Source organism: Taudactylus pleione, unplaced genomic scaffold, assembly GCF_031769625.1.
Source record: "Taudactylus pleione unplaced genomic scaffold, aTauple2 ptg000378l, whole genome shotgun sequence".
NCBI lineage: Eukaryota > Metazoa > Chordata > Amphibia > Anura > Myobatrachidae > Taudactylus > Taudactylus pleione.
Window position 1 is genome coordinate 8,063,978 of NW_028284779.1, and position 17,253 is coordinate 8,081,230.

The 17,253-nt window shown below is 40.5% G+C and overlaps 1 protein-coding gene across 5 annotated transcripts in view; it reads left to right on the forward strand.

Moving 5' to 3' along the window:
- The window catches only part of DAAM2 (dishevelled associated activator of morphogenesis 2), a 319,828-nt gene that overhangs the window by 233,853 nt on the left and 68,722 nt on the right, over positions 1 to 17,253 (forward strand). For 4 of the 5 annotated variants that reach the window (XM_088445364.1, XM_088445366.1, XM_088445365.1 and 1 more), the window contains exons 15-17: positions 8,308 to 8,415; positions 9,626 to 9,655; positions 13,312 to 13,418. In XM_088445364.1, the coding sequence (XP_088301490.1) occupies positions 8,308 to 8,415; positions 9,626 to 9,655; positions 13,312 to 13,418 (245 nt within the window). The remainder of the gene's footprint in view (positions 1 to 8,307; positions 8,416 to 9,625; positions 9,656 to 13,311; positions 13,419 to 17,253) is intronic. The other variant, XM_088445368.1, reaches the window with a different exon arrangement.

Sequence of the window (17,253 nt, forward strand, 5' to 3'; positions counted from 1 at the left end):
ATCGCTTTGCAGCTGTTTGCCATGTTAGGATGGAGGTGCTTATCCATTTGACCCATCAAGTGTAAATGACAAGCTTGTGGACTTGCAGCTAGAGCAGTAATATCACAGAAGCTTAACTGACATGCTATGCTTTGCAATAGCAGCTATGTAATGGAGTAAGAAGACCAGGGCCGTAGCTAGGGTAGTGCAGCCGGTGCCATCGCACAGGGCACCACAGGTCAGGGGGCGCTGTTTGGGCCTGTCAAATTTCTGTTTATTATCATTCTTGCTTGTAGCTTCCTCTTATTTCATCCCCAGCATCTCCTGGCCTCTCCTATCTCTTCCCTGGCCCTTCCCCATGAAGCCATGGCCCTGTTTTGGGTGCAATAATGTCCCTTTGAAAAATGAGGGGGGCGCCAATGCTCTTTCTGTCACAGGGCACCAAGTCTAGTTACGGCTCTGAAGAAGACGGCACTAGTGAGTGTTCCACTCTGTATAATATTAAATTATTGTATTTTTCTCTGATTTTCTATCTCTGATAAAGAATGTCTAGACAAAGCGTCTTTAACTACACCTGAAATACTGGCATGTAATATTATATAACACTTGCCTTTTACCTGGTTAAGCTCTGTTGAGGCCGAGAGATACACAGACTAAAGATTTAAAACAAAGAACTGCTTTAAATTTATCCTAGATGATATTTTAGGCATTATACCCAAAAAAGAACATTTTAAACTTAGCATTTCCAAAATCAACATTAATGTATAGTAGAAATGTTTATACTACGGCTTCATAAACTTTTCTTGTACTTTCATTAAATGTTTTTGGGGGGGGGGGGGGTGAATTGTAGCTCCTGGAAAATTTGGCCTCTTTGTGTGTTCTCACACCTTCTGTCCCACCAGTGCGAAAAACTATTCCTACATCTTAAGGGTCTTTTTAACGCCACAAAGGAGCCATTATTCTTTGTCAGTGGAACTGGAAGTGCTGATGTATAGTGAGTGTTGTTGAAGGGTACGAGCGTTCTGGATCTCTGTAACTTGGGATATCTATTCCTCTTCTGTGAGGTCTTTCCTAGTGCTGTGGGGAAGAATATTTACAGTAACAAAAAGTATTTTTGCACAAGTTAGTTCTCTCATGGCATTCGTGGAAGGGTAGCTACCATCAAAAATGATGCTGCCCATTCAAAAACATTATATTGGTTATTACAGCTTACTAGACTGTCTCCTGGTGCTTTACATACCTGAAATTGGCAGCTTAAAATGCAGAAACACACTTTGGCGATAATTTAAGAGGCGGTTACGAGCAAATCTGTAACCATGCAAACAGTCTGGGAATTGCACTCACTGTTTCCATGGGTACAAAGGATGCAAATGTAGCAGTACATTATAGTACAGAATGTAGCAGCACATCATGGAATATGTAGTATCAGTACATTATAGAACAGAATGTAACAGCACATCATGGAATGTACAGTATCAGTACATTATGTAGCAGTACATTATAGAACAGAATGTAGCAGTACATCATGGAATGTACAGTATAAGTACATTATAGAACAGAATGTAGCAGTACATCATGGAATGTACAGTATCAGTACATTATAGAACAGAATGTAACAGCACATCATGGAATGTACAGTATCAGTACATTATGTAGCAGCACATCATGGAATGTACAGTATCAGTACATTATAGAACAGAATGTAGCAGTACATCATGGAATGTACAGTATCAGTACATTATAGAACAGAATGTAACAGCACATCATGGAATGTACAGTATCAGTACATTATGTAGCAGTACATTATAGTACAGAATGTAGCAGCACGTACATTATGTAGCAGTACATTATAGAACAGAATGTAATAGCACATCATGGAATGTACAGTATCAGTACATTATGTAGCAGTACATTATAGTACAGAATGTAGCTGCACATCATGGAATGTACAGTATCAGTACATTATGTAGCAGTACATTATAGTACAGAATGTAGCAGCACATCATGGAATGTACAGTATCAGTACATTATGTAGCAGTACATTATAGTACAGAATGTAGCTGCACATCATGGAATGTACAGTATCAGTACATTATGTAGCAGTACATTATAGTACAGAATGTAGCAGCACATCATGGAATGTACAGTATCAGTACATTATGTAGCAGTACATTATAGTACAGAATGTAGCAGCACATCATGGAATGTACAGTATCAGTACATTATGTAGCAGTACATTATAGTACAGAATGTAGCAGCACATCATGGAATGTACAGTATCAGTACATTATGTAGCAGTACATTATACAACAGAATGTAACAGCACATCATGGAATGTACAGTATCAGTACATTATGTAGCAGTACATTATAGAACAGAATGTACTGTAACAGTACATCATGGAATGTAGCAGTACATTATAGAACATGATGTAGCAGTACGTCATAGAATGGATTGTAGCAATATATTGTAGAACAGAATATAACAGCACATCATGGAATGTACAGTATCAGTACATTATAGAACAGAATGTTACAGCACATCATGGAATGTACAGTATCAGTACATTATGTAGCAGTACATTATAGAACAGAATGTAACAGCACATCATGGAATGTACAGAATCAGTACTCTATAGAGCAGAATGTAACAGCACATCATGGAATGTACAGTATCAGTACATTATGTAGCAGTACATTATAGAACAGAATGTAACAGCACATCATGGAATGTACAGAATCAGTACTCTATAGAGCAGAATGTAACAGCACATCATGGAATGTACAGTATCAGTACATTATGTAGCAGTACATTATAGAACATGATGTAGCAGTATGTCATAGAATGGATTGTAGCAGTATATTATAGAACAGAATGTAGCAGTCCATTATAGCACAGAATGTAGCATTATATTATAGAACAGAATGTAGCAGTATATTATAGAACAGAATGTAGCAGTATATTATAGCACAGAATGTAGCATTATATTATAGAACAGAATGTAGCAGTATATTATAGAACAGAATGTAGCAGTATATTATAGAACAGAATGTAGCATTATATTAAAGAACAGAATGTAGCAGTATATTATAGAACAGAATGTAGCAGTACATTATAGCACAGAATGTAGCATTATATTATAGAACAGAATGTAGCAGTATATTATAGAACAGAATGTAGCAGTATATTATAGAACAGAATGTAGCAGTACATTATAGAACAGAATGTAATAGCACATCATGGAATGTACAGTATCAGTACATTATGTAGCAGTACATTATAGTACAGAATGTAGCAGCACATCATGGAATGTACAGTATCAGTACATTATGTAGCAGTACATTATAGTACAGAATGTAGCAGCACATCATGGAATGTACAGTATCAGTACATTATGTAGCAGTACATTATAGTACAGAATGTAGCAGCACATCATGGAATGTACAGTATCAGTACATTATGTAGCAGTACATTATAGTACAGAATGTAGCAGCACATCATGGAATGTACAGTATCAGTACATTATGTAGCAGTACATTATAGTACAGAATGTAGCAGCACATCATGGAATGTACAGTATCAGTACATTATGTAGCAGTACATTATAGAACAGAATGTAACAGCACATCATGGAATGTACAGTATCAGTACATTATGTAGCAGTACATTATAGAACAGAATGTACTGTAACAGTACATCATGGAATGTAGCAGTACATTATAGAACATGATGTAGCAGTACGTCATAGAATGGATTGTAGCAATATATTGTAGAACAGAATATAACAGCACATCATGGAATGTACAGTATCAGTACATTATAGAACAGAATGTTACAGCACATCATGGAATGTACAGTATCAGTACATTATGTAGCAGTACATTATAGAACAGAATGTAACAGCACATCATGGAATGTACAGAATCAGTACTCTATAGAGCAGAATGTAACAGCACATCATGGAATGTACAGTATCAGTACATTATGTAGCAGTACATTATAGAACATGATGTAGCAGTATGTCATAGAATGGATTGTAGCAGTATATTATAGAACAGAATGTAGCAGTACATTATAGCACTGAATGTAGCATTATATTATAGAACAGAATGTAGCAGTATATTATAGAACAGAATGTAGCAGTATATTATAGAACAGAATGTAGCATTATATTAAAGAACAGAATGTAGCAGTATATTATAGAACAGAATGTAGCAGTATATTATAGAACAGAATGTAGCAGTATATTATAGAACAGAATGTAGCAGTACATTATAGAACAGAATGTAGCAGTACATTATAGAACAGAATGTAGCAGTACATTATAGCACAGAATGTAACAGTACATTATAGAACAGAATGTAGCAGTATATTATAGAACAGAATGTAGCAGTATATTATAGAACAGAATGTAGCAGTATATTATAGAACAGAATGTAGCATTATATTAAAGAACAGAATGTAGCAGTACATTATAGAACAGAATGTAGCAGTACATTATAGCACAGAATGTAACAGTACATTATAGAACAGAATGTAGCAGTATATTATAGAACAGAATGTAGCAGTATATTATAGAACAGAATGTAGCATTATATTATAGAACAGAATGTAGCAGTATATTATAGAACAGAATGTAGCAGTATATTATAGAACAGAATGTAGCAGTATATTATAGAACAGAATGTAGCAGTATATTATAGAACAGAATGTAGCAGTATATTATAGAACAGAATGTAGCAGTATATTATAGAACAGAATGTAGCATTATATTATAGAACAGAATGTAGCAGTATATTATAGAACAGAATGTAGCAGTATATTATAGAACAGAATGTAGCAGTATATTATAGAACAGAATGTAGCAGTATATTATAGAACAGAATGTAGCAGTATATTATAGAACAGAATGTAGCAGTATATTATAGAACAGAATGTAGCATTATATTAAAGAACAGAATGTAGCAGTACATTATAGAACAGAATGTAGCAGTACATTATAGAACAGAATGTAGCAGTACATTATAGCACAGAATGTAACAGTACATTATAGAACAGAATGTAGCATTATATTATAGAACAGAATGTAGCAGTACATTATAGAACAGAATGTAGCAGTATATTATAGAACAGAATGTAGCAGTATATTATAGAACAGAATGTAGCAGTATATTATAGAACAGAATGTAGCATTATATTATAGAACAGAATGTAGCAGTATATTATAGAACAGAATGTAGCAGTATATTATAGAACAGAATGTAGCATTATATTATAGAACAGAATGTAGCAGTATATTATAGAACAGAATGTAGCAGTATATTATAGAACAGAATGTAGCAGTATATTATAGAACAGAATGTAGCAGTATATTATAGAACAGAATGTAGCATTATATTATAGAACAGAATGTAGCAGTATATTATAGAACAGAATGTAGCAGTATATTATAGAACAGAATGTAGCAGTATATTATAGAACAGAATGTAGCAGTATATTATAGAACAGAATGTAGCAGTATATTATAGAACAGAATGTAGCAGTATATTATAGAACAGAATGTAGCATTATATTAAAGAACAGAATGTAGCAGTACATTATAGAACAGAATGTAGCAGTACATTATAGAACAGAATGTAGCAGTACATTATAGCACAGAATGTAACAGTACATTATAGAACAGAATGTAGCATTATATTATAGAACAGAATGTAGCAGTATATTATAGAACAGAATGTAGCATTATATTATAGAACAGAATGTAGCAGTATATTATAGAACAGAATGTAGCAGTATATTATAGAACAGAATGTAGCAGTATATTATAGAACAGAATGTAGCAGTATATTATAGAACAGAATGTAGCAGTATATTATAGAACAGAATGTAGCAGTATATTATAGAACAGAATGTAGCAGTACATTATAGCACAGAATGTAACAGTACATCTTCATCAGTTCTTGTCCTATCGGTGTACAGTAATTCTGGGTTTTTATTTGTGATTTCCAGCAGTAGTCCTTATTCTATTATAATGAGTTACTCCAGTCCGCTGTTTCTTTACAGCGGGGCATTGTGAAATATGAATCATGCTTTTTAAGATGTTATAATGCTGTGCAGTCTGAATTTAAAGCACAAACACGTGTTACCCGGTCAGTGAAGTGAACTGTCTTATATGTTTTCATAATTACAGTGTAATAAAATTGTGAAAAGGCATAAAGATCTGGGAGTTATTGCAGTGCTTGCCAATTACTCTGATCACAAAGGGAAGATATCTTAAAAAGTACTCTCCATGTTCTGTGTTCTGCTAACGCCTGATAAGGCAGTATATGTGGGGGGGGGTCAGATTGAAGCATTCTTGGCCCCAGTTTGCGTCTGCTGTAAATCCCTGGCACCTATTGAGGTGGTGAATTACATCGCAGTGCTCTGAGGTCCATGTACATAAATTGTTCCTGAGTGACCCGGTGTTCCTCCGTCACCTTCTCCTCTTATATACATTCATCAGTCAGCCACAGCATGGGTACTGCTAAAGCACCAACATACCCTACAGGCTGCAGCCTTGTACAGAGGTTCAGATCAGTGCCATGCACTTAGCTATGGGAATAATAGGGGCTGTAACTTCTACAATATACAGTATCTGTACATTTTTATAGTTTATGTTAATAGCATCTCCACTTCCACAGAGTTCTATCATCTTCCCTGATATATTGTTTATGGCTGCCTTGAGCTGTATCTGTTATGTAAATACAATTGCGCACAAGACGCAGGCCTGGGTTTTTATTTTTTTCATATCCTAGGGCGATGGAAGGAAATTATATTCCCGGATGATAGAGTCCTTTAATGCTGGATCCCCCTTAATTTCGTGGATTATTTATCCACATAAAGTTTTGAATTTACAGTCTGCGTCAGTTCATATATCAGGGGTGAGAGTGGGGCAATAGTTGCCGATTAAAGCTCGTAAACTCACAGAGAAACTTTGTTACAGGTTGTGAAATCATTGTGAACCGCCAACAAAATATTTAGGCTGAAGAGGAACAATTTGCTCACTTGCATAAAGTTTATCGTATAAAAAGAGATTTATTTATTTTTATTTTTTTTTCACTTTGCAATAACTTAATTTAATGACCCGGAATGGGTACAGTGTTCTCCAAGTCAGTAAGTTTACAGTTTTCACTTATTCGGCAGTGTTTAGCACATGATCCCTGAGTTGTTTTACTTACGTGGAATCTCTGCTGTTTGCTGAGCTCAGTGTTATGTTTAAAATAAAGTTAATAAGTTATATGGGAAATGTTTTGCTAAAAACAAAATGCTTTGCAACATACAGTAAAGAGCCATTCTCCACACAGAATAATACACTTGTATATACCGTGGGCCTGATTCAGAGCCGGACGGTCTGACAGCGCTCTGAATCAGGGCCGGCCCTCTGGTTTTTTTGAGCGGCCACACGGCCGCTCGCATAGCTGTGGGTGACCACCCACAGCTATAGCGAGCGGCCATGATGATGATTGCGATGGTCAAGACCATCGCGACCATCGGGCTTGTGACGAGACCCTTGTGGTAGGGTCTCGTTGCCGCAAGCCCAAGAGTGCTTTCAGCTCTAACAGAGCCGGAATCTCTCCTCTGACATCACTTGTGATGTCAGTGGGGCCGGCCCCAGACGGAAGGCGTTCCCATGGGAACGCCTCCGTCTGGGCAGCCATGCCCCCGGCCCGCCCACCAAAGGGGGCGCGCTATCACTCAACATCGACAGCACGCCCCCCTTGGTACGAGACCCGGAGCGACGGTTTGCAGGGTCTCATGCATGTTCACGACGGAGCAGGCTCCGTCATTGCGCATGCGCCCTGGGCCACCATCGACCTGCTTGCGAGCGCATAGCGCTCGCGAGCGGGTCTGAACCAGGCCCTGTATGTCTTGAATTCTTGTATTAATCCTTTCTGTCACATTGTCCATATGTAATAGAAATGTAATAGTATTATTCTATAATAATATTTCAGTTGCAGGGCTTTATGTGACATCTATAGAAGTGTTTTAGCTCTGTCTGCGGAGCAGTAATTTAGGGTGTGGCCTGGATACAGAGCATGTGACATTGGGGTGGGCAATGCCAGAAGAACCAATGGCGAAGCAGATAATATACTTATACTGTAGCATCACCCTGCACTAGGCACAGTTAAGCATAGAGGAGGATACTACATGCAAATATGCAAATAAATGAGGTCCTCTATTATGATTAGCTTTTAGCAAAAAATACTCATTTACCAGTGTTACTGTTTTCCAGTTTACTGTTAATTAAGTTAACAGTGGTTCATATTTGCGCTTTTACATTCAATTTAGGACAAAATCAATGGAACAATCTGGAATGAAATTGATGACATCAGAGCGTTTAAAATATTGGATCTGGAGGAGTTTGAAAAAATGTTTTCTGCCTATCAGAGACACCAGGTATGTCACATGACTCCACATCCCATACGGTTGGGTAGTGGGAATACTGTAATTCTCTCCGGAATATAGTGTCATTCTGTGTTCTCAGTAAACCCAGTTATTTTTTAGACTCATCTTACAAGTGTGGCTTTATGTGAGATAGTAAAGAGCAGATGCACTAAATATTCAGTTTTCTCATCTGGGATCAACAACACAGCATATTAATAACACTAGAGACATCTATTAACAATCTGTCTATCTCTCTGCATTAGGTAATCAGCTGCTCACAGACTAGTTTGCGGAACCAGCATTAAAAATGAAAACTCCACTCAACAATTATCTTGCAATAATAAAATCATTGTGGGAGACACTTATTGCTAGAATAATTTAGGTAATTCAAATAATTGTAAAGCTCATGAAATATGCTGGCACTAAATAAGTAACTGATAATAAAATATTACTTCTCCTGTAATTGCCTTTTGAAAACTCAGATACATACTCTTGCCACTATTTGAGGGAACTTGTGCATAACTAAACTTCCTCAGCACCACCTGTAACCATGGAAACAGACTGTGGACTGCACAAACTGCTTCAGTGGTTGTCAAGGAAAGTCAGGTATTTACACTGTATGTGTCGAAATGCAGCAATAGTATGTGTCTGAGCTTTCAATGGGTGATTTCTGACAGAGGCAGGTGTTATTCCAGTATCAAACATAATGATTTTATTTAGATTACAACATGATTTCTGAGTGGAGTTACCCTTTAAGCATTTGCTTATCTTCCCTTGTTAGTGCACTGGGCTATATGTACTCTCACACTATAGGCCAGTGGTTCCCAAACTGGGTGTCGTGGAGCACTTGCTGGGGTGAACAAACTTTTGGCCTAGAGGTGCCGTGAATTAAATGCTGATACTCTGGGGTGCCGAATATCAAAACAGTTTGGGAACCACTGCTATAGGCAATATTGAACTGTATAGAATAACCTATGCAGTATATTTTTTTTATTTAAAAAAATCTTATTGCCAAATTCACTTTAATTTCTAATTATTCGTTATAAGAATGAATCTGGTTAATTGTTTCAGCTAAAACTACATGGATGTAGAGATCAGATGGCTGCAGGCTATAGACTAGGTAGAACGGCTGTCAGATGCTTCTTGTATAAACTTTGTATCTTATATTTCTGACTAATTGTTGGCATGTCTCATTCTTTCTTACCTGCGAATGGCTGCATAGGACCTGCTAACTAACACCTCTCTGAAACAGGTGAGTAAGACCTTCATGTTTGCTGCAGAATAATTAAAGTGTACTCATCATCTGCACCAGTGTGGGGCAACCTGAGAAACTTCAAGGTTCACATGGGCTGCCCTGTAACCTTCAATAGGGGCCGCACGTTACCCTTAATCACAGCGGGGTCATTCCATGTCAAGTTGGCTAATTTTAGAAGATGGACCCCCACCCTGCTGATTGTGCACTGCGGAATCGGTGCCAGTTGCACCCACCCCCAGTTTGAGAGCCATAGTTTTGCTACTATTGCATATTGTCAGCGCAAATGTTCCCAAAGTTAGTCTGACATATATGCCAACCTTCATGTAATATATGCCGACCTTCATGTAATATATGCCAACCTTCATGTAATATATGCCGACCTTCATGTAATATATGCCAACCTTCATGTAACATTTTATCAAAATTGGAGATGGTCAGGTGGGAACCCCTGGACCACTGCACATGGAGTAACCCAGTGGTAAGCACCAAATTCCCTTAGAATAAGTTTCGCCCAATGCCACCCACTCACCTCAAAGTCAACACGTCATACCCACATCCTCTTTAGAACACCATTTATCCCAAAATGCGTCCTATTTTCAATAAAACACTACCCATCCCCTATTTACTTACAACATAAGAGTTTTGGCCGATGAGGCATCAAAATCTGGGCCCGTATGCCCCATCAGGAAGGGAAGGGGGTATTGCAAGTTGCCGCGTCTATACTGGTGAGAATGTAGCCATAGAATTCTTCAAGAAGTAGTGGTAACATTATTGAGGCATGATGCACAAGGTGGAGACAGAGTAGAATAGCCATTTCTTAACTGAGGCATGAGGCACAATGCAGCAGCTTAGTAATTCTCCAGGAACTAGAGACATGTATGAGGCATGAGTGAGATGACTGCTTTAGTGAATATATTGGCTGCATTCATGAAATTGGTTCAGCCTGTAAAATGTCCCCATTACATACGCAGACATGTAATAACTGTGATAGCTGAAAGCGCTGCAGGGCGGTGATATATTTAGATACAATCCGGCCAATTCAGAACAAAAACAACACAAGATCATTAATGTCGGCGTTCTGACCTCTATAGTTTGGCAGACTGGTAAAACCAAATTCCACTGCTGACCCGATGTAATTTAATGTGAAAGTCTTACAAAACAAACGAAAACACAAGAGAATGAGCCAGGAGTAAATTGGAAGCCTCTCACCGCAAACGTTCCCTGGATTCAGGTTGCTAATAGTAAACAGGTGTGGCTGTCGGCGCACGTTATCCGGGGTGGTAACAGCAGCGGCTTCTACAGCAACCATGAAAATTACTGCATTGGTTTAATTATGATGGAAAACGATTAGGCTTGTTAGTGTTTAGCTGAATATGGACAATGACAATGCATATTCCATGTCTCCATGTGAGAAGTGATAAATAGGTAACGCGATAAAAGGATTTAGAAACCTCAGGCCGCATCGCAGTACAGAGTGATGTACCCTGCCCTTTAATATTATATATGAGTGTCGTGTGGGTGGCCCAATTTCCGACACTCTTCTGCCAGGTCTTGGCTGTTGCAGCTGAATCACCCGGCCAATGGTGATTAATATTCTAATGAAGCCACATTGTCTTAGTCATATTCACCGGTTCCTAGTAAATTGGAGTCAGCTTGCTCCCGACTAGTGATTGTGCCTATCTGAAAGCAATTAGTGGTATTTGGTCCAGTGGCGGAAGGCATTGGAGAAGCTCATGACTTCTGGCACTAAAGATTGTCTTCCCAAGTGAGAAATATCTACACCCTGATCCATAGGCAAACGCAGGGGGGGTTTTCGTCTGCCTGGAAACCCCCTCCCCAGCACATACCATGACCACAGTAGAAATAGTAATATAATAGAATTTTACTAGTGCTGCATGTTCTTCTCAGTATCACAGATTAAATAATTAGCACCACCTGTGAATCTTTTAACATGTATCAGTCAGTAATAAATAACCTGTGCACCAACTAGGAGATCTGGAAAACTTGCACTGTTAGGGATGCACTGCTATAAAGCCCAATATTTACATATATGTCCAGGGATTGCTAGGTTCTTCTGCTGCTGCTCCTCCAGACTCCCGGACTTGCTCCAATGCTCTGGATTGGTGCTCATATCTAAAATAAAAATATTCAGCTCAGGCAGGATGGCCCTACTGCCGCAGCAAATAACTTACTGTGATCCTGTATATGCTGGAATTATGACACACAATACACATTGTATGACGCATATTAAAGCTGGATAAGTACTAATTCTGCCCTCTTCATGGACTGGCCACACTCGCTCTAAAATCAAGCATTTGGAAACCCCCCTCTAGAAATCCTGTGTTTGCCACTGTAATCTATGATCTACACTACAGTGACGGTGTCTTTTTCCAATAGCTAGGAATGAATTAGCCCAGAGGTTCCCAAACGCGGTCTTCAAGGCTCACCAACAGTTCAGGTTTTAGGGATATCCATGGTTGACCATAGGTAGTTAAGTCAAATTGACTGAGGTACTAATTAAGTCACCTGTGCTCAACCATAGATATCTCTAAAACCTGAACTGCTGGGGAGCCTTAAGGACCACGTTTTGGAACCTCTGAATTAGCCAAATTTTTCCTAATTTTAAGATTGGGCCCCCTGACTGAGATGTGCTGTCATCAGGAGAATGGGTTAACTTTGTGTCACTAAGGGGGGTATTCAAACTCCGTGGTTGTTTGCCGCGCCGGAGCAAATCGGTTAGAGGGGATTACCACGCACGCGAGGCCGCGCAGTCGGGCTAAACCACGCAGCTCATTGAGGTGCGAGGTAAAGTCCGCGGAAAAACCACAAAATCTGGTTCGCGTGTGGGGAAAAAAACCATTGATTCCGCAGCTTACAGGGTATCAGTGGGGTTTCCACGCCTGAATCAAGATTTTTCGGGGCGGGAAAAAGGCTATTTAATTGAATAGCCTTTCCCCGCGCCACTGTGATTTTTGGCAGTAATTAGTCGCGGGGAAGACCCTGCGGCTAATTGAATACCCCCCTTAGCCTCTGATCCCTGAGTTGATGGTTGGAGATGTTCCCTGGGAGGTCTTCTGCAGGAAAAGCAATACTCCAAGCTATGTATTATGGGGATTCCCTCCCAGCCTCTGGTAGTTGGTCTACCGCATCTCCATGTTGTCATTTACAGGTCACATTTATTCATTCACTCATCGGAAGCCGTTCTCCAGCAGATTTCATGTCTGGACACATACTGTACGTCCCTGTAGCAGCTAGACCCCCTGCTACTATGGTTACTACTACAACATATACTCTTGAGCCCAAAGTTGGGTCCGGAGGGAGAGGATTTCCGGACGCAGTAATGAGATGGTTCTTGTCAGAGACATTTCATAACTGTCATCCAGGTGTAATAAAGCATTTTCCATGAATCTAGAACTTGACTGTTCTCCACTTTACCGCATGTTTTTATCTTTAAAACATTGAAAAATGTCTGTAGCTTTTGTCCAGTTGTACAATTAGCAGATATATAAAAACATTTCTTAGATCTAGAAATCTGATTACTCTATGTGGGAATCTTTAGGAGAGATCTCCTCGTTACATACAGTATATATGTAATGTAATAGCCACAGGCACAGAGCGGATATAGTGACTCTTTACTGTCTTTCTCATGACAGAAAGACGTGGACTCCATGGAAGACCTATATCTGTCTACACGCAAAGTGAAAGAGCTATCCGTGATTGACGGACGCCGGGCGCAGAATTGCGTTATCCTACTCTCCAAGTAAGTGTCCTTTTCATGATCCCTATGCTGATCCCACTGGAGCGGATGACAAAGTATCACTAGTGTTTTCTAATATAGCATGCGGAGATGTTTAACAATATACAGTATACATAACAGAATGAGCGATTAATAGAAACTACTGCTGACTCTACTGCAGACAGTCCCGATGTCCCCTCACTCTCAGGACAAATGTAATGCAGACAGTCCCGATGTCCCATCACTCTCAGGACACATGTAATACAGACAGTCCTGATGTTCCCTCACTCTCAGGACACATGTAATACAGACAGTCCTGATGTTCCCTCACTCTCAGGACACATGTAATACAGACAGTCCTGATGTTCCCTCACTCTCAGGACACATGTAATACAGACAGTCCCAATGTCCCCTCATTTTCATGTTTAACAATATACAGTATACATAACAGAATGAGAGATGAATAGAAACTACTGCTGACTCTAATGCAGACAGTCCCGATGTCCCCTCACTCTCAGGACACATGTAATACAGACAGTCCTGATGTTCCCTCCCTCTCAGGGCACATGTTATACAGACAGACCCTTGTGTCCCCTCACTCTCAGGACACATGTAATACAGACAGACCCAGTGTCCCCTCACTCCCAGCACACGTGATACAGACAGTCCCAATGTCCCGTCATTTTCATGTTTAACAATATATAGTATACATAACAGAATGAGAGATAAATACAAACTACTGCTGACTCTAATGCAGACAGTCCCGATGTCCCCTCACTCTCAGGACACATGTAATACAGACAGTCCCGATGTCCCCTCACTCTCAGGACACATGTAATACAGACAGTCCCGATGTCCCCTCACTCTCAGGACACATGTAATACAGACAGTCCCGATGTTCCCTCACCCTCAGGACACATGTAATACAGACAGTCCTGATGTTCCCTCACTCTCAGGACACAAGTAATACAGACAGTCCTGATGTTCCCTCACTCTCAGGACACATGTAATACAGACAGTCCTGATGTTCCCTCACTCTCAGGACACATGTAATACAGACAGTCCTGATGTTCCCTCACTCTCAGGACACATGTAATACAGACAGTCCTGATGTTCCCTCACTCTCAGGACACATGTAATACAGACAGTCCTGATGTTCCCTCACTCTCAGGACACATGTAATACAGACAGTCCTGATGTTCCCTCACTCTCAGGACACATGTAATACAGACAGTCCTGATGTTCCCTCACTCTCAGGACACATGTTATACAGACAGTCCTGATGTCCCCTCACTCTCAGGACACATGTTATACAGACAGACCCGATGTCCCATCACTCTCAGGACACATGTAATACAGACAGTCCCGATGTCCCATCACTCTCAGGACACATGTAATACAGGCAGTCCCGATATCCCCTCACTCTCAGGACACATGTAATGCAGACAGTCCTGATGTTCCCTCACTCTCAGGACACATGTAATACAGGCAGTCCCGATGTTCCCTCAATCTCAGGACACATGTAATGCAGACAGTCCCGATGTCCCCTCACTCTCAGGACACATGTAATACAGACAGTCCTAATGTTCCCTCCCTCTCAGGACACATGTTATACAGGCAGACCCTTGTGTCCCCTCACTCTCAGGACACATGTAATACAGACAGACCCGGTGTCCCCTCACTCCAAGCACACGTGATACAGACAGTCCCAATGTCCCCTCATTTTCATGTTTAACAATATATAGTATACATAACAGAATGAGAGTTGAATAGAAACTACTGCTGACTCTAATGCAGACAGTCCCGATGTCCCCTCACTCTCAGGAGACATGTAATACAGACAGTCCCGATGTCCCCTCACTCTCAGGACACATGTAATACAGACAGTCCCGATGTCCCCTCACTCTCAGGACACATGTAATACAGACAGTCCCGATGTTCCCTCACCCTCAGGACACATGTAATACAGACAGTCCCGATGTTCCCTCACTCTCAGGACACATTTAATACAGACAGTCCTAATGTTCCCTCCCTCTCAGGACACATGTTATACAGGCAGACTCTTGTGTCCCCTCACTCTCAGGACACATGTAATACAGATAGACACGGTGTCCCCTCACTCTCAGCACACGTAATACAGACACTCCCAATGTCCCCTCATTTTCTTGTTTAACAATATACAGTATACATAACAGAATGAGAGATGAATAGAAACTACTGCTGACTCTAATGCAGACAGTCCCGATGTCCCCTCACTCTCAGGACAAATGTAATGCAGACAGTCCCGATGTCCCATCACTCTCAGGACACATGTAATACAGACAGTCCTGATGTTCCCTCACTCTCAGGACACATGTAATACAGACAGTCCTGATGTTCCCTCACTCTCAGGACACATGTAATACAGACAGTCCTGATGTTCCCTCACTCTCAGGACACATGTAATACAGACAGTCCTGATGTTCCCTCACTCTCAGGACACATGTAATACAGACAGTCCCAATGTCCCCTCATTTTCATGTTTAACAATATACAGTATACATAACAGAATGAGAGATGAATAGAAACTACTGCTGACTCTAATGCAGACACTCCCGATGTCCCCTCACTCTCAGGAGACATGTAATACAGACAGTCCTGATGTTCCCTCACCCTCAGGACACATGTAATACAGACAGTCCTGATGTTCCCTCACTCTCAGCACACATGTAATACAGACAGACCCTTGTGTCCCCTCACTCTCAGGACACATGTAATACAGACAGACCCGGTGTCCCCTCACTCCCAGCACACGTGATACAGACAGTCCCAATGTCCCCTCATTTTCATGTTTAACAATATATAGTATACATAACAGAATGAGAGATGAATAGAAACTACTGCTGACTCTAATGCAGACAGTCCTGATGTCCCCTCACTCTCAGGACACATGTAATACAGACAGTCCCGATGTCCCCTCACTCTCAGGACACATGTAATACAGACAGTCCCGATGTCCGCTCACTCTCAGGACACATGTAATACAGACAGTCCTGATGTTCCCTCACTCTCAGGACACATGTAATACAGACAGTCCTGATGTTCCCTCACTCTCAGGACACATGTAATACAGACAGTCCCGATGTCCGCTCACTCTCAGGACACATGTAATACAGACAGTCCTGATGTTCCCTCACTCTCAGGACACAAGTAATACAGACAGTCCTGATGTTCCCTCACTCTCAGGACACATGTAATACAGACAGTCCTGATGTTCCCTCACTCTCAGGACACATGTAATACAGACAGTCCTGATGTTCCCTCACTCTCAGGACACATGTAATACAGACAGTCCTGATGTTCCCTCACTCTCAGGACACATGTAATACAGACAGTCCTGATGTTCCCTCACTCTCAGGACACATGTAATACAGACAGTCCTGATGTTCCCTCACTCTCAGGACACATGTAATACAGACAGTCCTGATGTTCCCTCACTCTCAGGACACAAGTAATACAGACAGTCCTGATGTTCCCTCACTCTCAGGACACATGTAATACAGACAGTCCTGATGTTCCCTCACTCTCAGGACACATGTAATACAGACAGTCCTGATGTTCCCTCACTCTCAGGACACATGTAATACAGACAGTCCTGATGTTCCCTCACTCTCAGGACACATGTAATACAGACAGTCCTGATGTTCCCTCACTCTCAGGACACATGTAATACAGACAGTCCTGATGTTCCCTCACTCTCAGGACACAAGTAATACAGACAGTCCTGATGTTCCCTCACTCTTAGGACACATGTAATACAGACAGTCCTGATGTTCCCTCACTCTCAGGACACATGTAATACAGACAGTCCTGATGTTCC